Below are 24751 nucleotides of genomic sequence, written 5' to 3'. Positions count from 1 at the left end.
TTAAAATGTTCATTCGGTACATGAAAAGTGCTGATTTTCTTTATGCAAACTTAAGAATATTTGCATGAAAATCTGTCACAAATTGGATGGAAACCTAGCTACTGTCGGACTTGGTCATACTGAAGAGAGAGCTACCCTGCCGTAAGCCAAGTTCCCGGACATTTCTGGGGGGAAAGGCCCTAGCCCTCACCCTCTGATCCAACAGGTCCCAGACGTGCTCAATGGGATTGAGATCTGGGCTCTTCGCTGGCCATGACAGAACACTGACGTTCCTGTCTTGCAGGAAATCAAGCACAGAACGAGCAGCATGGCTGGTGGCATTGTCATGCTGGAGGGTCATGTCAGAACGAGCCTGCAGGAAGGGTACCACATGAGGGAGGAGGATGTCTTCCCTGTAACGCACAGCGTTGAGATTGCCTGCAATGACAACAAGCTCAGTCCGATGATGCTGTGACACACCGCCCCCAGACCATGACGGACCCTCCACCTCCAAATCGATCCCGCTTGAGTACAGGCCTCGGTGTAACGCTCATTCCGTCGACGATAAACGCAAATCCGACCATCACCCCTGGTGAGACAAAACCGCGACTCGTGAAGAGCACTTGTTGCAAGCCCCGTCTGGTCCAGTGACGGTGGGTTTGTGCCCATTGGCGACGTTGTTGCCGGTGATGTCTGGTGAGGACCTGCCTTACAACAGGCCTACAAGCCCTCAGTCCAGCCTCAGCCTATTGCGGACAGTCTGAACACTGATGGAGGGATTGTGCGTTCCTGGTGTAACTCGGGAGTTGTTGCCATCCTGTACCTGTCCCGCAGGTGTGATGCTCGGATGTACCGATCCTGTGCAGGTGTTGTTACACGTGGTCTGCCACTGCGAGGACGATCAGCTGTCCGTACTGTGAGACGCCTAAGACAACGCTACAGGACGGACAGCTGATCGTCCTCGCAGTGGCAGACCACGTGTTTGCAATTTATTGCCCTGGCCACACCCGCAGTCCTCATGCCTCCTTGCAGCATGTCTAAGGAACGTTCACGCAGATGAGCAAGGACCCTGGGCATCTTTCTTTTGGTGTTTTTCCAGAGTCAGTAGAAAGGCCGCTTTAGTGACCTAAGTTGTCATAAATGTGACCTTAATTATCTACCGTCTGTAAGCTGTTAGTGTCTTAAAAACTTGGCCAGGTGGGATGGTAGCGTCCCACCTGGCCAACATCCAGTGCCAAATTCAAAATACAGAAATACTCATAATAAACATTCATAAAATATACAATTGTTATACATCGGTTTAAAGATTAACTTCTTGTTAATCCAGCCGCTGTGTCAGATTTCAAAAAGGCTTTACGGCGTAAGCGCCCCGCTTACAAAAGCATACAAACATGTGATGGCCAAGAAGAGGAGTCACAAAAGTCAGAAATAGCGATAAAATGAATCACTTACCTTTAATGATCTTCATATGGTTGCACTAACAAGACTCCCTGATTCACAAAAGTTTGTTTTGTTCGATAAATTCCCTCTTTATGTCCCAAAAACTCAGTTTTGTTGGCGCGTTTTGTACAGTAATCCACTGGCTCCAGGGCGGTCAAAACATGCAGACGAATACATCCTAATAGTACCGGTAAAGTTCGTCGAAACATGTCAAACGATGTTTATAATTAATCCTCAGGTTGTCTATTGTCTAAATAATCAATAATATTTCAACCGGACAATAGCGTTTTCAATAGAAAGGAAAAACAACGAACGGAGCGCTCACGGTCATGCGCCCAATCCAGCTCTGCATACTTCCCCTGTCCACTGACAAAAAGGTATTTTTACTAGTCGTTTTTCAAAATACAAGCCTGAAAGCATGTCTAAAGACTGTTGACATCTAGTGGAAACCATAGGAACTGCAATCTGGGGCCTAACCCATAACATAGTCAATAGGCATTCAATGGAAAACAACTCACATCAAAAAAATCCCACTTCCTGGGTGTATTTTCCTCGGGTTTTTGCCTGCCTTATCAGTTATGTTATACTCACAGACATTATTTTAACAGTTTTAGAAACTACAGAGTGTTTTCTATCCAATACTACAATGCATATCCTAGCTTCTGGGCCTGAGTAACAGGCAGTTTACTTTGGGCATCCAAAGTTTGTCATCCAAACTTCAAAATACTGCCCACTACCCAGGAGATGTTAACGACCGCTCCACAGGTGCAAGTTCATTAATTGTTTATGGTTCATTGAAGAAGTATGAAAAAGGGACATTTCTTTTTTTGCAGATAGATAGAATAGGATCAGATAGGACACACACACCGGTTCAAAAGTTTGGGGTCACTTTTTGAAAGAAAAGCAACAAAAAAAAGTGTCCATTAAAATAACATAAAATTGATCAGAAATACAGTGTAGACATTGTTAATTTTGTAAATGACTATTGTAGCTGGAAACTGCAGATTTTGTTATGGAATATCTACATAGGCGTACAGAGGCCCATTATCAGCAACCATCACTCCTGTGTTCCAATGGCACATTGTGTTAGCTAATCCATGTTTATCATTTTAAAAAGCTAATTGATCATTAGAAAACCCTTTTGCAATTATGTTAGCACAGCTGAAAACTGTTTTTCTGATTAAATAAGCAATACAACTGGCCTTCAATACACTAGTTGAGTCTCAACGTCAACATTTAAAGTGGCGACTCCGGGATGCTGGCCTAGACTGACGAGTTTCAGAAGAAAGTCCTTTGTGTCTGACCATTTTGACCCTGTAATCGAACCCACAAATGCTGATGCTCCAGACACTCAACTAGTCTAAAGAAGGACAGTTTTATTGCTTCTTTAAAATCAGAACAACAGTTTTCAACTGTGCTAACAATTTCAAAAGGTATTTCTAATGATCAATTAGCCTTTCAAAATCATAAACTTGGATTAGCTAACACAACATGCTATGGGAACACAGGAGTGATGGTTGCTGATAAATGGGCCTCTGTACACCTATGTAGATATTCCATTTAAAAAAATATTCAGTTTCCAGCTACAATAGTCATTTACATACATTGTCTTTCTGATCAATTTGATGTTATTTTAAAATGGACAAAAAAGGTGATTTTCTTAAAAAAACAAGGACATATATACAGTTGAAGTCGGAAGTTTACATACACCATAGCCAAATACATTTAAACTCAGTTTTTCACAATTCTTGACATTTATTCCTAGTAAGAATTCCCTGTCTTAGGTCAGTTAGGATCACCACTTTATTTGAATAATGTGAAATGTCAGAATAATAGTTGAGAGAATGATTAATTTCAACTTTATTTCTTTCATCACATTCCCAGTGGGTCAGAAGTTTACATACACTCAATTAGTATTTGGTAGCATTGCCTTTAAATTGTTTAACTTGGGTAAAACGTTTTGGGTAGCCTTCCACAAGCTTCCCACAATAAGTTGGGTGCATTTTGGCCCATTCCGCATGACAGAGCTGGTGTAACTGAGTCAGGTTTGTAGGCCTCCTTTCTCGCCCAAGCTTTTTCAGTTCTGCCCACACATTTTCTATGGGATTGAGGTCAGGGTTTGTGACGGCCACTCCAATACCTTCACTTTGTTGTCCTTAAGCCATTTTGCCACAACTTTGGAAACATGCTTGGGGTCATTGTCCATTTGGATTACCCATTTGTGACCAAGCTTTAAATTCATGACTGACGTCTTGAGATGTTTCTTCCAATATATTCACACAATTTTCCTCCCTCATGATGCCATCTATTTTGTGAAGTGCCCCAGTTCCTCCTGCAGCAAAGAACCCCCACAACATGATGTTGCCACCCCCGCGCTTCAAGGTTGGGATGGTGTTCTTCGGCTTGCAAGCATCCCCCTTTTTCCTCCAAACATAACAATGGTCATTATGGCCAAACAGTTCTATTTTTGTTTCATCAGACCAGAGGACATTTCTCCAAAAAGTGCAATCTTTGTCCCCATGTGCAGTTGCAAACCATAGTCTGGCTTTTTTATGGCAGTTTGGAGCAGTGGCTTCTTCCTTGCTGAGCGGCCTTTCAGGTTATGTCGACATAGGACTCATTTTACTGTGAACATAGATACTTTTGTACCCGTTTCCTCCAGCATCTTCACAAGGTCCTCTGCTGTTGTTCTGGGATATATTTGCACTTTTCGCCCCAAAGTACGCTTATCTCTAGGAGACAGAACGCGTCTCCATCCTGAGCTGTATGACGGCTACGTGGTCTGTGGTCTCTATGGTGTTTATCCTTGCGTACTATTGATTGTACAGATGAACATGGGACCTTCAGTCGTTTGGAAATTGCTCCCAAGGATGAACCAGACTTGTGGAGGTCTACAATTATTTTTCTGAGGTCTTGGCTGATTTCATTTCATTTTCCCATGATGTCAAGCAAAGAGGCACTGAGTTGGAAGGTAGGCCTTGAAATACATCCACAGGTACACCTCCAATTGACTCAAATGATGTCAATTAGCCAATCAGAAGCTTCTAAAGCCATGACATCGTTTGATGTAATTTTAAAAGCTGTTTAAAAGGCACAGTCAACTTAGTGTATGTAAACTTCTGACCCACTGGAATTGTGATACAGTGAATTATAAGTGAAATAATAGGTCTGTAAACAATTGTTGGAAAAGTTACTTGTGCCATGCACAAAGTGGAGTGGTTGAAAAAAGTTTTAATGACTCCAACCTAAGTGTATGTAAACTTCTGACTTCAACTGTATATACACACACATATATACACAGTTCCCCAATGCAGATAACGTAACAACTTGAAAAAAACCTACCCTTGTTATCAGGGCTCTGTCCATTGGTCTTCACCCCGTCTGCCTCCCCAGCTTTACTCCTTTCTGGATGGGATGACCAGTGGGAGGAAGACAAGTACAAATGTGAGTGGTGGGAGGCCCTCCTAAGGCTGAGGCTCATCTCACTGCGCACGTTGTTGATGGTCTTCTTGAGCAGCTTGAGGCGTTTGGAGCGCGACGGACTAGACTTCATGCAGTACGTCATGTCCAGTTTTTCCAGCAGCTCTTTCAGCTGCTCCTCCAGAGGCATGTGCTGCCGGTTGGCTGGGACCAATAAGTGGTCCACTGGGAAAGGACAACAAGATAATACTGTCATTGGGAGACATTTGCTTGATGTTAACTAAACAATGAGTAGCCTAGGTAAGTAGAACTATATTGAGGATCCAGATGAAGCAAACTCCTAGACAAAAATGCTCAAAGGAGCGTCTCAATTAATTTGGATCTGTGCAAACACTGCTGTCTGTTCCAGTATTCTACATTGACTGATTTATCCATTATATTCCTACAAACACTTCTTCTCGCTAGGTCTTTACCATCCTCCCAGGAAAACCGCGGAGGCGCTTCGATCTTGGGCGGTTCGGAAAGGTGCATCCCACCGTCCTTCTCGAAGCCGATTCGTTCCACATCCTTCTGCGTCTTCCTGATCAAAGCCCCACCCTGGTCTCGGAGACGGGCGGCCGCCCGGTGGAAGAAGGTATCCTTACAGTTGTACTTCATGCAGTTGAAGATGATGAGGTTGAAGTCGGACTCAAAGTCATTCAGGTTGCTGTAGGCCTGGTCGTCAATGCGTTTCCTCATAGTGGCAAAGTCCATGGGGTTCCTGATGTGGTCAAGGTAGTCAGGCACCTAAATGTTTAATGATAGACAGAGATATAGAAACATCTGATAGTTGGCACATACAGAACATTGAGATGTAAATGTAAAATCCAGTCTGATATTTTTGGAAATACTTTTTGAAAATGTTATAATCAGTCCAAATGAGATGGGCCAGATGCTATGCTAGGAGGAGAATGAAGAATTTAGATATAAATCTAGTATAAATAAACTAAAAATCATGAAAGTAAAAAAAAAAAACGTGAAAGGACAAAAGCAGCATCTCAACTCTAGTCTGGCTGACACCAAACTCCTGACTTCACAGTCTGGAGAGGCTGTTTGATGCTAGGGTTAATGAAGTTGATAAAGAAGGGGGCTGTGCCTCGGTGTCTTTCTTCCTAGAACACCCACATGTACAGCCACACACAGTCCCCGAGCGCCGCTCCCTTCCATTATAACTGTTGGATTTTTGTATCCAAAATACACAAGAGCTCTCCAAAATACACAAAAACTCTCCAGGGAGGAAAAAAAACATTTGAAAACTAAAAAACTTGATGAATTTCTGTCCAAATATTACATTATTATACGGACTCTTGTCCAAACCAGTGGCTCTCCCTGGTTGTGTACCATGCGAGTCGCGTCAGCAAGGCTATCTCAGGCCGTATGTACACGTTATAGTAAGAGCTGCTCTCCTAGCCATGGTAAGTAAGCGTTACCTCTTTGATGTCGACAGGATGGGCAAAGATATTGGACTGGTCTCTCTCCTGTAGCTGTTCCAGCACAGACCTGAGCAGGATACTGAAGGGAGTCAGCTGGACCTCCAACAGGCTCTGCTGCAGCTTCATCTGAGGACACACAGGGGACCATTAGCATCATGATGTACTGTATATGGAACCATGGAGGGAGAGAGACAGGCAGAGACAGAGAGGGGGGGTGCAGCTCCAATTGATACTATACTACTAATTGTCTTATAGTTGGCTTGTGAGCTATATATATGTATTGTTGGCTTGCAGGGACAGCTACAGTTATCTAACCTACCTCTTCTCTCTTGAGTTTCTCCCTCTTGCGTATGAGCTCCAGCAATAGCCTGGCTCTCTCCAGGTCAAGTCTTAGACGATGCCACTCCTTGAGCTGCTCCTTCAGAGCCCGGCTCTCCTCCTCACTCTCCTTCTGTGGTGGGAATCACACAAATCAGATTTAGAAAAGATTACAGACAAGTACAGTTAAAAAACAATATCACCAACATTAGGGTTAGAAAACAGAGGAATTGTAATCCAACAAGGAGAGAAGTGGACCTCTCATATATACAAACAATCGTGTGCCTCTGGGTAGTTTTGGCCTGTTCTCTTTGACATTGCTACGGTAATAAGGAGAGGGGTATGTTATAATGATAGGAATGTGAGAAGAAATGTAGTGTACCAGCCAGGGGTCGTGAATTGTGTCAGAAACATGGGGACAGGAGTGCATGACCATCTGACTGACCGGCAGTGCAGCATGGGTCTTCTGGTGGGACTGTTGGCTGGACTGTAGTCGTCTGATGAGGGGTACGCCGTTCCTCGCCTGTCTCTTTAGAGTCCAGTAGTTTAGAGCCAGCTCCACAAACGCCTTCTTCTTCTGCATAGACACCCGGTTGAGGATGGTGTTTAACCTAGGAACAGATGGAGAAGATTTGAAAATTGTTACTATGTGGCTTATTGAATGAAAATGCCCGTGTCTGAAATTGAAAAACATGTTATTTCACTTTAAGTCTTGACCTCTGTTTCTACACAGTGCTGTGAACTGTCAGTTAAGAACAAATTCTTATTTACAGTGACGGCCTACACCGGCTAAAACATGACGATGCTGGACCAATTGTGTGCCACCCTATGGTGACTCACAATCACTGCCAGTTGTGATACAGCCTGGATTCGAACCAGGGTGTCTGTAGTGACGCCTCAAGCACCGAGATGCAGTGCCTTTCACCATGCCCAAACCAGGCGTGCACCATCGTGCGCAAATTTATTTTGTCCCCTCACACCAAACGCAATCATGACACGCTCTGAACAACAACAAACTCTGAACCACTTATATTAATTTGGGGACATATTTAGCTAGCTAGTTAGCTTGCAGTTGTTAGCTAATTTGTCCTATTTAGCCAGCTTGCTGTTGCTAGCTAATTTGTACCGGGATATAAACGTTGAGTTTTTATTTTACCTGAAATGCACAAGGTCCTCTACTCTGACAATTAATCCACACATAAAACGGTCAACCGAATTGATTCTAGTCATCTCTCCTCCTTCCAGGCTTTTTCTTCTTTGGACTTTGTATGGTGATTGGCATCTAACTTTCATAATAAGGTGTATTACCACGACCGACCGACCTCAGTTCATCTTTCAGTCACCCACGTAGGTATAACCAATGAAGAGATGGCACGTGGTGTATGCTTCTATAAACCAATGAGGAGATGGGAGAGGCAGGACTTGCACCACGTTCAGTGTCACAAATAGAACTGACTCCTTTTTTAGCGCTTGGCAACGCAGACGCTCGTTGGTGCGTGCGAGCAGTGTGGGTGCAATGATTGAAAAACATGTATGTGTAAATATATTTTGCGATGCGAGCGGTGTAGTCAACATGTTAGACCGCTGCGCCACTCGGGTGCCCAGATGAGCATGCTTTGTAATGTTTCTAAAACAATAAATGTCTTATTAGTAAGAAGTGATGTCGTATATTGCTCTATGTTATTTCATTATTTGTGACCTGAGTCTTTTAACCAAAATATCCCAGATAAGACAAACATTTTCAGCTGTCCCTTTAAGGGTGGGATGTTACCATGGCAACAAAGACAAGGCTTGAGTCCAGTGTGCCTGTGAGATAGAGAATCTGACTAGTAGACAATTTGTCTTCGCTAGCAGTTGAAACAAACTCAAACATTGAAAAACAACCTAACTTGTGGACAAAACAATGTAAATAGCCAAGACACACAAGTTTCACTTTATTAGACTTGAGTAAATTACACCAACTTTTATGCCTGTGCGTAGCGCATCTAAAAATGTATCTTACTGCCGCACTTCAATCACAGTGCGCACAGGTCCCCAGTCAGGCAGTGTTGCTGCACATGAGGTTGAATATTATAAGATTTATAGTTCTTTGTGTAATTAGCATTCAGCTATGATACAAAACAACAGAAATGCTTTGAAAACAGCTACTGCAGCATTTATTTTACTTCTAAAAAAATGTTTATTCACAAACGCAAGTGAAATGCAGAGGGGGGGGTCGAGGTGAGGAGGAGGATTATATAAAAGATACTGTTTGAAGAGGTAGGGTTTCAGATGTTTTCAGAAGATGGGCAGGGACTCTGCTGTCCAAGCTTCAGGGGGAAGCTGGTTCCACCATTGGGGTACCAGGACGAAGAAGAGCTTGGACTGGGCTGAGCGGGAGCTGCCCTCCCGTAGGGGTGACATGAAAGAACTTGAAAAGGTTGAAAACCAGGCGGGCTGCTGTGTTCTGGATAAGTTGCATGAGTTTGATGGCAGAAGCGAGTTTGCCCCATTTCGGATTCTCTATTTTGCATATTTTTTTACACTGAAAGTTATCAGATCTTCAACCAAAACCTAATATTAAATTTCAACAGCTACATGAAGCGTTTGGTTGCAGTCATTGCAGCTGAAGGTGGCACAACCAGTTATTGAGTGTAAGATGGTAACAACAAAAAAATCACACAGGGACATTGGGTATTGCATAATTATGTTAAATAAATGAAATAATTATCAACATTTTGTGTTATATTAATATTAATGTTTTGGTTGAAAAACTGAAAATAGATAAAATCAGAAAGGGGGCAAATACTTTTTCACGGCACTGTATGTTGTGTATTGTCACATTTACTGATACGTCTGGTCATCTGCAAATTATGAAAATGATTCTTAGATGAATGGTGAGTGAATCTACCTTTGGGGAGGAAAGCTAGGCACAGCCACGGGTGGGACCTCTTTTTCTGTCTCCACCTTCTTGCTCTTCATCTTCCTGCCTTTCATCAGTGCTTTGGCGCCCCTCCACTTCTCCCCTTTCAGAGGGGAACACAATCCATTTTGGGGTTTGGTGTCCTCGTAGATGGTGAGGGGTCTCTTGACCGAGCTGTTGGGGGTGTGAGACCCGCAGTAAGCAGTCTTCTTCACCGAAAATGTTGGTTCGCCGGTCTCCGTAACCTCCTTGATAGGTTCCATCTTCATAAAGAGTCCGGCTTTCTGAGCACAGCTGACGTGGAAGGCGGTGTAGCAGTTAGCCTTGTGACACTGGATACAGGCCCCCACCCCCTTCTCCTTACAGAGGTAGCAGGTGAGCTTCCAGCGGGCGGACGGAATGTTGCTGACTCCGTCGATGGGCTCGATGAAGACCGTGTTGGAAAACCCTACCTCCGGCACCCACAGGGCGCACACCACATGACCCCAGCGGTCATCGTCAGTCTTTTTCACTGCTCCGCCTTTATTAGGACACAGTATGCAGCCTGCGGGCTGGGTGGGCAACTGGAGGCAGTGCCGGCACAGCCACTGTCCCTCTGGGATGTAAGGGACACCGTAACACTCTTGGTGCACGGCCAGGTTGCACATGTCACAGAAGAGGATGACGTTGCTATCCTGGCCATCTCCATCCATGCAGATGCAGCAGACAGCGTCCTCGTCTATGGTCAGCTTGTCCTGGCCCTCCTTCTCCATCTGGGTCTCCTTTTCAAAGCGGTCCACCAGGAACTCAAACACATTGTGGGACACCTGGTGGTGGGAGGGAGAACAGTAAACAGTTGCACATTAATTGTCGTATTAATTATACATTGTTGACTATTGTTGTGTTGTACTCTTTTCTTAGCCTGTGATTAATTTGTTTTTGTTTCTTTAGGAGGGGGAGCTAGCCTGACAGCCAGTCTGTTTCTGCTCTCTTGTCTAGTTGACAAAAGAGCAGAAACAGATTGAAATCAAATCCAAGTTTATTAGTCGCGTACACAGTTTAGGAGATGTTATGGTGGCTGCAGCAAAACGCTTATGTTATTAGCTCCTAACAATGCAGTATAATGTCAAAGTTCACAATCAAAAATATATAAAGAAAATAAGAAATCAAGAAATGCCCAAATGAATCCAATAAACAACCCAAATACCACTGTAACAACAATCCAAATGCAATCTATGCGTATATACAGTCGTGGACAAAAATTGAGAATGACACAAATTTTAATTTTCTGCTGCCTCAGTTTGTTATAGGCAATTTGCCTATACTCCAGAATGTTATGAAGAGTGATCAGATCAATTGCAATTAATTGCAAAGTCCCTCTTTGCCATGCAAATGAACTGAATCCCCAAAAAACATTTCCACTGCATTTCAGGCCTGCCACAAAAGGACCAGCTGACATCATGTCAGTGATTCGTTAACACAGGTGTGAGTGTTGACGAGGACAAGGCTGGAGATCACTCTGTCATGCTGATTGAGTTCGAATAACAGACTGGAAGCTTCAAAAGGAGGGTGGTGCATGGAATCATTGTTCTTCCTCTGTCAACCATGGTTACCTGCAAGGAAACACGTGCAGTCATCATTGCTTTGCACAAAAAGGGCTTCACAGGCAAGGATATTGCTACCAGTAAGATTGCACCTAAATCAACCATTTATCGGATCATCAAGAACTTCAATGAGAGCGCTTCAATTGTTGTGAAGAAGGCTTCAGGGCGCCCAAGAAAGTCCAGCAAGCGCCAGGATCGTCTCCTAAAGTTGATTCAGCTGCGGGATCGGGGAACCACCAGTACAGAGCTTGCTCAGGAATGGCAGCAGGCAGGTGTGAGTGCATCTGCACGCACAGTGAGGTAAATACTTTTGAAGGATGGCCGGTGTCAAGAAGAGCAGCAAAGAAGCCACTTCTCTCCAGGAAAAACATTAGGGACAGACTGATATTCTGCAAAAGGTACAGGGATTGGACTGCTGAGGACTGGGGTAAAGTAATTTTCTCTGATGAATACCTTTTACAATTGTTTGGGGCATCCGGAAAAAAAGCTTGTCCGGGAAAGACAAGGTGAGCACTACCATCAGTCCTGTGTCATGCCAACAGTAAAGCATCCTGAGACCTTTCATGTGTGGGGTTGCTTCTCAGCCAAGGGAGAGGGCTCACTCACAATTTTGCCTAAGAACACAGCAATGAATAAAGAACGTTACCAACACATCCTCCGAGAGCAACTTTTCCCAACCATCCAGGAACAGTTTGATGACAAACAATGCCTTTTCCAGCATGATGGAGCACCTTGCAATAAGGCAAAAGTGATAACTAAGTGGGTCAGGGAACAAAACATCGATATTTTGGGTCCATGGCCAGGAAACTCCCCAGACCTTAATCCCATTGAGAACTGAATCCCATTGAGGTCAATCCTCAAGAGGCGGGTGGACAAACAAAAACCCGCAAATTCTGACAAACTCCAAGCATTGATTATGCAAGAATGGGCTGCCATCAGTCAGGATGTGGCCCAGAAGTTAATTGACATCATGCCAGGGCGGATTGCAGAGGTCTTGAAAAAGAAGGGTCAACACTGCAAATATTGACACTTTGCATCAACTTCATGTAATTGTCAATACAAGCCTTTGACACTTATGAAATGCTTGTAAATATACTTCAGTATTCCATAGTAACATCTGACACAAATATTTAAAGAAACTGAAGCAGCAAACTAGTGGAAATTAATATTTGTGTCTTTCTCAACTTTTGGCCACGACTGTACACCAGATGAAATTTACACAAGATAGTATTCTTAGTACATGTACAGCAGTAGCTATACACTGTGTACAAAACATTAGGAACACATTTCTAATATTGAGTTGCACCTCCTTTTGCCCTCAGAACATCCTCAATTTGTTGGGGCATGGACTTTACAAGGTGTTGAAAGCGTTCCACAGGGATGCTGGCCTCCAATAGTCTGTTGACTCCAATGCTTCCCATAGTTTTGTCAAGTTGGCTGGATGTCCTTTGGGTGGTGGACCATTCTTGATACACACGGGAAACTGTTGATCGTAAAAAAAAAACAGCAGCGTTGCACTTCTTGTCACACTCAAACCGGTGCATCTGGCACTTACTACCATACCCCATTCAAAGGCACTTAAATCTTGTCTTGCCCATTCACCCTCTGAATGGCACATATACACAATGTCTCAATTGACTTAAGGCTTAAAAATCCTTATTTAACCTGTCTCCTCCCCTTCATCTACACTGATTTGAAGTGGATTTAAAAGGTGACATCAATAAGGAATCATAGCTTCCACCTGGATTTACGTGGTCATTCTATGTCATGGAAAGAGCAGGTGTTCCTAATGTTTTGTACACCGAGTGTATCAGAGCGAGTTCCAGTTGAAGTCGGAGGTTTACATACACCTTAGCCAAATACATTCAAACTCAGTTTTTCACAATTCCTGACATTTCATCCAAGTAAAAATTCCGTCTTAGGTCAGTTAGGATCACCACTTTATTTGAATATTGTGAAATGTGAGAAAAATAGTAGAGAATTATTTATTTCAGCTTGTATTTCTTTCATCACATTCCCAGTGGGTCAGACATTTACACACACTCAAATAGTATTTGGTAGCATTGCCTTTAAATTGTTTAACTTGGGTCAAACGTTTCAGGTAGCCTTCCACAAGCTTCCCACAATAAGTTGGGTGCATTTTGGCCCATTCCTCCTGACAGAGATGGTGTAACTGAGTCAGGTTTGTAGGCCTCCCTACTCACACACGCTTTTTCAGTTCTTCCCACGCATTTTCTATAGGGTTGAGGTCAGGGCTTTGTGATGGACACTCCAATACCTTGACTTTGTTGTCCTTAAGCCATTTTGCCACACCTTTGGAAGTATGCTTGAGGTCATTGTCCATTTGGAAGACCCATTTGCGACCAAGCTTTAACTTCCTGACTGATGTCTTGAGATGTTGCTTCAATATATCAACAATTTTCCTGCCTCATGATGCCATCTATTTTGTGAAGCGCACCAGTCCCTCATGCAGCAAAGCACCCCCACAACATGATGCTGCCACCCCCGTGCTTCACGGTTGGGATGATGTTCTTCGGCTTGCAAGTCTCCCCCTTTTTCCTCCAAACATAACGATGGTCATTATGACCAAACAGTTCAATTTTTGTTTCATCAGACCAGAGGATATTCATCCAAAAAGTACGATCTTTGTCCCCATGTGCAGTGGCAAACTGTAGTCTGGATATTTTAAGGCGGTTTTAGAGCAGTGGCTTCTTCCTTGCGGAGTGGCCTTTCAGGCTATGTCGATAAAGGACTCTTTTTACTGTGAATATAGATAGATACTTTTGTACTTGTTTCCTCCAGCATCTTCACAAGGTCCTTTGCTGTCGTTCTGGGATATATTTGCATTTTTCGCATCAAAGTACGTTCATCTCTAGGAGACAGAACGCGTCTCCTTCCTGAGCGGTATGACGGCTACGTGATCCCATGGTGTTTATACTTGTATACTATTGTTTGTACAGATGAACGTGGTACCTTCAGGCGTTTGGAAATTGCTCCCAAGGATGAACCAGACTAGTGGAGGTCTACAATTTTTTTCTGAGGTCTTGGCTGATTTCATTTCATTTTCCCATGATGTCAAGCAAAGATGCACTCAGTTTGAAGGTAGGCCTTGAAATACATCCACAGGTACACCTCCAATTGACTCAAATTATGTCAATTAGCCTATCAGATGCTTCTAAAGCCATGACATCATTTTCTGGAGTTTTACAAGCTGTTTAAAGGCACAGTCAACTTAGTGTATGTAAACTTCTGACCCGCTAGAATTGTGATACAGTGAATTATAAGTTAAATATTCTGTCTGTAAACAATTGTTGGAAAAATTACTTGTTTCATGTACAAAGTAGATGTCCTAACCGACTTGCCAAAACTATAGTTTGTTAACAAGAAATTTGTGGAGTGGTTGAAAAACGAGTTTTAATGACTCCAACCTAAGTGTATGTAAACTTCCGACTTCAACTGTATGTCAAGAATCGAGTATATAAATAAATATGCACTGTATAAAGAGTAACTAAACTGCAATGTACAGTAGTAGAAAGATAAGAATAAGCTGTAGAGAATACAGTATTTAAATACACAGTACAAAACCCCATGGCAAAAAGGATTGACTGGCACCCTGGCTACGGGGGAGCAACCTCACCATTAATTTTTGTAATTTTGAAAAGGCGTAATTTAAAAAGAAAAATCCTACCTGACTGACGCCCTCACTCCTCCTCTTATTGTTAACTACTTCCAGCCAGGCGTAGTCCTCCTCGTCCATATCATACTCCACCTCCTCATCCAGCTCCTCTGACGTCTTCTCCACATACTTATAATACACTGGGGGTCTCCTGGGGACAGCTGGAAGGTTATACTCCACAGTCCGGAGTTTGGCCTCTGGAAGTGTCTGTGCTGGTGCTGCCTGTGCTGCTGTAGCTCCATGTGTTGTGTGGTTCTGTGCGACCGTAGCTGCACTCCTCTTCTCCTGGCTGTTTTTTAACCGGACGGAGCGCATCAGTGTTTGCTGAGGCTTCTCCATGTTCTCCTTGTTGCTGGTGCACTCCATAATCTCCTGCGCCATAGGATCATCATCCGAGATCACATCCAGCTTGTCGTAGATGCTGATCCGGTGCACCCGGCCGTCAATCTCCATGTCCACCATGCGCTGGGCCTGGGCATAGGTCAGAGTCTGTTTGTTGGGGGACGGCCGGATTGGGGAGGGTGGCCGCTGGGGCACGGGGACCCTGTGGTGCCGAGCCTTCTTCCTCATCCTCGACACCTGAACAGCTGCAAGGAGAAGAGAAAGAGGTACATAGATGAGTCTATATTACAACACAAAGTAAACAAGCATGAGGAAGACAACAGAAGCAGACATAGATTACCATCACAATACAATGTCATTCGGTTTAAAAAAAACAGTGTAAACAAAGATTATTTTGACTGTTTTTACCTCCTAAGGGTGTGGTAACCAGGAGACAAACACCAGGACAATCTAGACAAGCATCAACTGGTGAAGAAATTTGAATGGGCCAACTTCCAGCTATCTGTTGATGGACAATGTGTGATATCAGTTTGAGGATTTAAAATTCAACAATGCTATGGAAATGTATTTACATTAGAAACTATAATGTATAATAGCGAGTGGGACTGGGTGAGCATCTGCTGAGACATAAGAATAAAAAAGTGTGTCAACTAAAATGCATGACGGACAAGAGGATAGTAGTAATATTAGAGGGGAAAAGGCATGGCTTGTGTTCAAAAGAAACTCAGGTTTCCCATTACAGCAAAAGTATGAGATAACTGCTAACGTTATTACCACTGCTGCAGTAAAGACAGCTACTGACAAGATCAGAGTTGAATTCGAAGTTCCAACAAGATAAATCTCTGCATTGGTTTGTATGGAGAACGCGTTGCTTTAGAGTGGTTATAATATATATATATATATATATATATATATATATATATACAGTATATATATATATATATATACTGTCTGGTTATTATTATTGATCTTTCAAGATTTGAAAGTGCGAGATCATGCAGTAAATAACAGAGCCTAAACATTACAACACAAGACAGACACAAGAAATGTTTTGGGTTGCTAGAGACAAATCTAAATGTCGGAATCAGTAGCGTGTGCTATGCCAGAGAGGACATATTGTTCACACAGTCTGGGTAAAGCAAGGGGAGTGTTTACTTTAGACTTTTTAAATTGTACCAACTTTGTTACACCTAGGAGTGGTAGCCAACTGAGCCAAGCACCCCACCCACCGAACTATACACTGCACCATGATAAATTGCACCATTTAATTTACCATTTGGTCCGTTCCCGAGGATGTTATGGTTCTTTCTAGCAAACTAGCAGCTGGCTGAAGAAAGAAAAGAGCGATATCAACAAATAGCACAAAAAGAGGAAGCCAGTGTGGACTGGTCGGCTATGAAAAGCCAACTGACATGTACTCCTGAGGTGCTGACCTGTTGCACCCTCGACAACTACATTTACATTTAAGTCATTTAGCAGACGCTCTTATCCAGACTACTGTGATTATTATTATTTGACCATGCTGGTCATTTATGAACATTTGAACATCTAGGCCATGTTCTGTTATAATCTCCACCCGGCACAGCCAGAAGAGGACTGGCCACCCCTCATAGCCTGGTTCCTCTCTAGGTTTCTTCCTAGGTTTTTGCCTTTATAGGGAGTTTTTCCTAGCCACCATACTTCTACAACTGCATTGCTTGCTGTTTGGGGTTTTAGGCTAGGTTTCTGTACAGCACTTTGAGATATCAGCTGATGTAAGAAGGGATATATAAATACATTTGATTTGGTTTGATTAGTAGCTAACAATAACATTACTGTAGCTACTAATGCTAGTTAGTTAGCTAACAACCTAACGTTAGCAAATGGCGTCAAACAAAACAAGGCAACGGAGCCCTTTAAACGTGTATTGTGCTTCCTATAACACATGCAGAATTAAATCAGTTACTGACCGACTATGCGCTTCATAATCCATGACAAAATGCATCGGAAAAATAAAAAAAAGCACACACACCTCAGAGCTAGAAAAAGCTTTGCTGGTTGTAACAGATAGAAAAGCTTGTCAAAAGCCTTTGGAAGCAATGGCGATGTGGCCTGCTCAGAGACTGTAATTCCGCGTAAACAATGTTCTCATTCAACGGGAGATGCTTAGGCTTTTTCAGTAGTAAATGACAAGAATGCAGTTGGGAGCTCTCTGCGTCTTGCTAAATACTAGATTGGGTTCTATCATGCGTATAAAAGTATTTGCTCATTGATCTGAATTGGCTTCCTCCCTATAGCCTGGAACCGTTTAGAGGCAGCAACTGCATGCTCGAGCCCCCCACCACAACAATGCAGTGCACGACGCAACTACTGACGCAATAGGTAATGTTGTAGAGTGCGTGCACAGAGTACACGCACAAATAGAACAATGAGCCCGATATATCACAGGATGTATAAATGTGACGCATCCGGTAGCGTTTAACACTCACTACAAAATATGGTGATGAGAGGAAGCCCAGTTTATGGCAGTGGGAGAGATTGCGCTAGATGGATTTTGGGCTTAATTCTGCAAATTTGCTCAACGATTAAACATTTTCATCGGTGAGCAGTTTTCTGTTTACAAGAATCTGTAACAAACAGAGCGGACTGAGTTTTGTAGACTTTAGCCATTGCCCCAAAAAAATATTTATTTTTTAAATAGCGTTGTTTAGGAGTGCAAGGGCGAATTGAGTTATTGCACACGCGCGCTTCAGACTGGGCGTTCCCTAACGGAAATATGCAAATAAATGCTAGAACGAGCCAATAGGATTTCACTAGCTTGTGCCTGGCTCTACTCAATTTCCTCCAATTGGCAACGACAGGCCCTCGTCTATCTTGGGTTAGTAATAAAATCCATGCCAGAAGAGTTCGTCACTAATTACCACAGTCACGAAGTCAGAAGGCCCGCCTAGTCGACCAATCAAATGAGGGAGTGTGATTGGTCATTTTTTCTGATCGGGGCCACTCTGGTCTACTTATTGCTCCGCCCCATATTTTATTTTTTATTTTTTTATTTTAACGTTATTTTTCCAGGTAAGTTGACTGAGAACACGTTCTCATTTGCAGCAACGACCTGGGGAATAGTTACAGGGGAGAGGAGGGGGATGAATGAGCCAATTGTAAACTGGGGATTATTAGGTGACCATGATGGTTTGAGGGCCAGATTGGGAATTTAGCCAGGACACCGGGGTTAACACCCCTACTCTTACGATAAGTGCCATGGGATCTTTAATGACCTCAGAGAGTCAGGACACACGTTTAACGTCGAAAGACGGCACCCTACACAGGGCAGTGTCCCCAATCACTGCCCTGGGGCATTGGGATATTTTTTTTTAGACCAGAGGAAAGAGTGCCTCCTACTGGCCCTCCAACACCACTTCCAGCAGCATCTGGTCTCCCATCCAGGGACTGACCAGGACCAACCCTGCTTAGCTTCAGAAGCAAGCCAGCAGTGGTATGCAGGGTGGTATACGACCAAAATTACAGGGTAACCCATTCTGGAGGATAATGCCAATTTATTCTGGAGGATAATGCCAATGTTCTCCGAGGATGCCAATAAAATAGGTTATTGTTCGCTCAATTAAGTTATAAATATTAAGACTATTGTCACCATTGCCTTTCCAAACAGTTTTTCCGAGATCGTATTTTTAAATATTGAAATATGCCTGGCTGGGTCTCTGCTTCACATGGCAGTTGCAACTCAATCATCTATTTGGTATTTGTAGCGCGTGCTGCCGCCCTTCCGACAGACAGTAGGCTATGCAATTTAAAAACAATCCACAACAGTCTGTGGCCAAATCATGCTTTCTGGTGTAGTAGCCTATTTGTTATACTTGTATTTATTTCTCTATAGACAGGAGTAAGTTAATTAGGCTAGGCCAATATAAGTTTGGCGATTTAATTATATTTACTTTAGTGAAGGCCTTTTAATGTGGCAGAAACACAACCAGTCATGATGTTTTCATCTAATTGTCAAACAATCACTTAATAACTAAGGCGTTTGCGAATATATTTGTTCACTCACAAAATAATTTCAGCATTGTAACCCCGACCCGCTATTTAATGAATGGAAATAGACAGTTACAAAACACCTAAGTGTATTGTAATTATATTCTGCGATTGTCATGAATGACTATCGACGTAACTTGTAACTCAGTTAAACGCAAAATGTGGTTTATCACAATAATAATTATTGCGAACTATGACATGACTTAAACGAATTTGAGTATGTCGCAAAGAGAAACAATCATTTGCATTTAATAAACTCGCCAGATCATTTTCCATCAATGATGTTGATTTAACTAGTTTGACTGCTATGATTAAGCAATAAGGCACGAGGGGGTATGGTGCTACGGGCTTTTCTTATGCATGATGCAAGGCGGAGTGCCTGTATACAGCTGTTAGTTGTGGTATATTGGCCATACACCACACACCCCCAGCGTGCCTTATTTCTATTTTAAACTGCTTACCAATGTAAAAGTATTTTGTCATACCCATTGTATACGGTATGATATTGCATACTAAAATCTGGGTTTATGATTGTAATTCAACTTTGCCATGGTTTTCTTAGATGCACTATGTGGCCAAAAGTATGTGGACAACTGCTCTCGAACATCTCATTCCAAAATCATGGGCATTAATATGGAGTTGGCCCCCCCCTTTGCTGCTATAAAAGCCTCCACTCTTCTGGGAAGGCTTTCAACTAGATGTTGGAACATTACTGCAGGGACTTGCTTCCATTCAGCCACAAGCGCATTAGTGAGGTCGAGCACTGATGTTGGGCTATCAAGCCTGGCTCGCAGTCGGTGTTCCAAAGGTGCTCAAGCAGGAAAGGTGCTCGATTGAGTTGAGGTCAGGGCTCTGTGAAGGCCAATCAAGTTCTTCCCCACCGATCTCGACAAACCATTTCTGTATGGACCTCGCTTTGTGCACGGGGGCATTGTCATGCTCAAACAGGCAAGGGCTTTCTCCAAATGGTTGCCACAAAGTTGGAAGCACAGAATTGTCTAGAATGTCACGCATGCTGTAGAATTAAGATTTCCCTTCACTGGAACCAGTGGCGGTCAGTGTCGTTTAAGATGAGGTAGGACGTTTTTTTTTTCAGAAGCATGGCCTTATTTCTATTACAGCATATTGGATGACTGTCATTCATATTCCATTCACCCAGTTCAATGTAACACATATCGGCTTAAGCCTACATGATACTCAAATTTTCCCTTTACCAATCGTGAGTTTGCGACAACCTAGCCTATGAATTAAAGTTTACAACATACTGTAGGTGCACTCAGGTCAGTGTAACATTCAATAGTGCCTTGCACACTCTTGCCTGCATCTAGCTGATTTAGGGTGTAATCATTAGTCCAACAGTTGCAAATTAGAGTTTCTGTTGGACAAATTCAGGTATAGTATGTTTATCCCTGTTTCGTTCTGTTTGCTTCCGTGAAGAAATGTTTTTCAACAGAATCGGCGGAATCAATACACCCCTGATCACGAGTAAACACAGTTCGCTTTCATAGCAGCCAAGTTGTATTCCTTCTCACATCTATGCGCTCTCCTCATCTCACCTTTTACCTTAGCTCGTGGATTTCAATGCACAACACTTCAGCTGTATGTGACCAGGTGAAAAAACCTTTCCAAGCCAAACCATATCATAACCACGACACACAGCCTACATCATTGTCACCATATTAAAGAAAGTAAGGTCAACATAGCTAATAGAATTAACGCGTTAGTAAACCTGCTATAATCATACAGTAACGTTACAGTGTACAGTCAGTAAGCAGTTTATCACTTACACTGGTGGGCCCGGTGGCAATAAATTAGTCAAACTTAAAGCCGTGCTTCTACACCTGCATTGCTTGCTGTTTGGGGTTTTAAGCTGGGTTTCTGTACAGCACTTTGTGACATCAGCTGATGTAAGAAGGGCTTTATAAATAACTTTGATTGATTTGATTGATGGCCTGGGAATGTGATGAAATAAATAAAAGCTGAAATAAATCATTCTCTCTACTATTATTATGACACTTCACATTCTTAAAATAAAGTGGTGATCCTAACTGACCTAAGACAGGGAATTTTTACTAGGATTAAATGTCAGCAATTGTGAAAAACTGAGTTTAAATATATTTGGCTAAGGTGTATGTAAACTTCCGACTTCAACTGTAGGTGTAACCATTAAAAACAGCCCCAGACCATTATTCCTCCTCCACCACACTTTACAGACTACCTCAGGAAGCTGGTTGAGAGAATGCCACGCGTGTGTAAAGCTGTCATCAAGGCAAAGGGTGGCTACTTTGAAGAATCTCAAATATAAAACATATTTTGATTTGTTCAACACTTTTTTTTGGTTACAATATGATTCCATATGGGCTATTTCGTAGTTGTGATGTCTTCAAAATTGTTCGACAATGTAGACAATAGTAAAAATAAAGAAAAACCCTTGAATGAGTAGGTGTGTCCTAACTTTTGACTGGTACTGTATGTAAATAAAGTATCTGTTTTTCACTTCTAATAAATTAGCAAAAATGTCTAAACCTGTTTTCGCTTTGTCATTATGAGGTGTTGTGTGTAGATTGATGAGAATTTTTGTCATTTTTTAAATCGATTTTAGAATAAGGCTGTAACGTAACAAAATGTGGAAAAAGGGAAGATGTCTGAATATTTTCAGAATGCACTGTATATAGTGTAGATGCAGGTAACCTATAGCCCCTGATAGGCCTACATCTTTTTTTCAGATAGTCAACAGTAACCTAGGCAAAATGTAGGCAAGATGTAAACTGAACGATTTAGCAGTTGCTTAGTTCAAATTAACAGACTCATTTATTCAACATGAATAGTTTGGTGATTTTGAGGTAAGAAGTGCTTGTGTTTCCCAATATCCTGCTGGAATAGGCTACTGAGGATGGGGTCGTAATTTCAATCACTGAATAAAATATAAATAATATGTATATGAACTGAATATGCTTGTCAAGAACAGCCAGTGTTTATTTTGTTTTATCTGTAGTCTAATCTGACTGACTTACCATCAATCTAATGAGTTCTAACAACTGATCGGCAATTGCCATAAAGCTTTGATAACTTCCAATTTAATTAACTAAACATGGCTATTAGCGCAAGGCTACAACAACAATACACAATACACAATATACAGTTATAGGCTATTTATTAAATCCGTTTGCCAGCTCCAGGTAGGCTACACAAGTGGCACAAATTGATTTGCAATGACTCCAATGATAGTCATTTCAACATCAACATATGTATTGTTTCAAATGGTAGCCTAAAGTAGCCTACAATGGCATATAAATGAATAGGCTACTTGATGGCCAACAGATGCAAAGGTATTATTCTCCACATTTAATTGTCAGTTTCATTGAGTACTTTTCCCCATAACAGAAGCACATTAGGGAGTTCCATAACTTCCTTTTCAAATTTCCACTTGCTCATAATGATAAATGAATACAACCTGTAAAAAGCTCTCCCCTCTCACTCACTGACTCAACCAATTGTGGATGCCTGCTGCAGTGCTCTGTCAACACACGTATGGGGGGGTGATAAAGGCCTAAATTCAGCCTAGGCAACGGTACCACCGTGTGGCTGTCGGTTATCATTAAATGTCTGACTGACATGAAATGATCACAACGCCTTACTAACTGTGTGACGCATGCGTGTCAATAAACCTAGGCAACAGTACCACCGTGGTGCTGTTGCCTACCATTGAACGTATAACTCACATTTTCCGGTCACAACTTGTGGACTTGTTTATGTGATGCTGTGCGGTTTGTTGCTAACGTTACTTTGCTACCTGCCAACTTTATGTTTTTTAATTAATTACCGTTTATATATTTTTTAATTCCCCTCGCTCAACTTTTTTCATTGAACTTTTTCAACGCGGACGCTTTATCTGGACATGGTTCTACAGGACCTCCACCAGCCGAAGCGAAGTAGTAACATTAATATTATGCCTTCTAATTGCAGTCGCTGTACTCATAATATACAGGAGAATGATCGCCTTATGGTGAGAATAGCCGTGCTGCAAGCCCAGCTTCAGACGCAATCGTTAGGCAAGGGTAATTTAAGTGTAGGAAAGGATGAAACAGTGTTTGTGCCACCAATAAGTACAGAAAGTAGTATAAATGCCCTTGCACACTCCCTGCAGCCGGAGAATTTTCTCATGGCTTCTGGAAAATGCTGTAGGAATGCTTAACCTTTGTCGCTCATTCAGCCGACAGAAACTTTCAACCGGTTCTTCCCATACGGGATCTGAGACGCCGAAGCTTCCCACCATTAGCTCTGACAAATGAAAAACCCTAGTCACTGGCGACTCCATTAACCGCAGTATTAGACTTAAAAATAATCATCCAGCGATCAAACACTGTTTACCAGGGGGCAGGACTACCGACATTAAGGCTAATCTGAAGATGGTGCTGGCTAAGGCTAAAACTGACGAGTGTAGAGAGTATAGGGATATTGTTATCCACGTCAGCACCAATGATGTCAGGATGAAACAGTCAAAGGTCACCGAGCACAAAATAGCTTTAGCTTGTAAATCAGCTAGAAAGATGTGTCAGCATCAATTAATTGTCTCTGGCCCCCTCCCAGTTAGGGGGAGTGATGAGCTCTACAGCAGTCTCACAACTCAATTGCTGGTTGAAAACTGTTTTCTGCCCCTCCCAAAAGATAGAATTTGTAGATAATTGGCCCTCTTTCTGGGACTCACCCATAAACAGGAACAAGCCTTGCCTGTTGAGGAGTGACGGACTCCATCCTAGCTGGAGGGGTGCACTCATCTTATCTACGAACATAGACAGGGTGTAACGATTGTTCTCCTCCTCGTCTGAGGAGGAGCATTGATCGGACCAAAACGCAGCTTGTGGAGAATACATGTTTGATTTATTTTTAACGAAGACGAAACGAAGAACCCTGAAAAAAACTATATAAAACAACAAACGACGTCAACATACCTGAACATGTGAACTTACATATAACGAAGAACGCACGAACAGGATCAGACTAAACAAACGAAACAGTCCCGTGTGGTACAAACACTGACACGGAAAACAAACACCCACAAAACACACGTGAAACCCTGGCTGCCTAAGTATGATTCTCAATCAGGGACAATGATTGACAGCTGCCTCTGATTGAGAATCATACCAGTCCGAACACACAAAATCCTAACATAAAAATCACATATCGACAACCCACCCAACTCACGCCCTGACCATACTAACTAAATACAAAAACAAGGGAAAACAGGTCAGGAACGTGACAGACCCCCCCCCCCCCCCCCCCCCCTTAAGGTGCGAACTCTGGGCGCACCACCTAAAACTCTAGAGAAGGATCTGGGTGGGCGTCTGTCCGTGGTGGCGGCTCTGGAGCGGGACGTGGACCCCACTTAAACAATGGTTTTTCCCGCCTCCTTAAATCGCCCCCGTGGCCTCCTAACCACAACCACCCTCCATATCAACCCCACTGAACCAAGGGGTAGCACCGGACTAAGGGGCAGATCCTGGCTGGCGGGTGGTTCTGGCAAATCCTGGCTGGCGGGCGGCTCTGGCAGATCCTGGCTGGCGGGCGGTTCTGGCAGATCCTGGCTGGAGGG

The 24751-nt window shown here is 42.7% G+C and overlaps 1 protein-coding gene across 8 annotated transcripts in view; it reads right to left on the bottom strand.

Moving 5' to 3' along the window:
* LOC129865272 (bromodomain-containing protein 1-like) overlaps positions 1-17599 on the bottom strand; it is a 34696-nt gene extending 17097 nt beyond the window's left edge. For 2 of the 8 annotated variants that reach the window (XM_055937904.1, XM_055937905.1), the window contains exons 1-10: positions 17082-17598; positions 16406-16459; positions 15541-15634; positions 14803-15377; positions 9520-10337; positions 7075-7240; positions 6631-6762; positions 6309-6437; positions 5313-5625; positions 4762-5064 (exon numbers count right to left, since the gene is read on the bottom strand). In XM_055937904.1, coding sequence (XP_055793879.1) covers positions 4762-5064; positions 5313-5625; positions 6309-6437; positions 6631-6762; positions 7075-7240; positions 9520-10337; positions 14803-15377; positions 15541-15634; positions 16406-16408 — 2533 coding nt within the window. In that variant the 5' untranslated portion in view covers positions 16409-16459; positions 17082-17598. Of the gene's footprint in view, positions 1-4761; positions 5065-5312; positions 5626-6308; positions 6438-6630; positions 6763-7074; positions 7241-9519; positions 10338-12420; positions 12502-14802; positions 15378-15540; positions 15635-16405; positions 16460-17081 lie in introns of those variants that run through there. The other 6 variants (XM_055937903.1, XM_055937907.1, XM_055937910.1 and 3 more) reach the window with 6 other exon arrangements.
* Between the last annotated feature and the right edge of the window lie 7152 nt (positions 17600-24751).

Source organism: Salvelinus fontinalis, chromosome 11 (genome assembly GCF_029448725.1).
Source record: "Salvelinus fontinalis isolate EN_2023a chromosome 11, ASM2944872v1, whole genome shotgun sequence".
Lineage (NCBI taxonomy): Eukaryota > Metazoa > Chordata > Actinopteri > Salmoniformes > Salmonidae > Salvelinus > Salvelinus fontinalis.
Note: the sequence above shows the minus strand (reverse complement) of the source record. Positions and strands in the feature narration are given on the sequence as shown.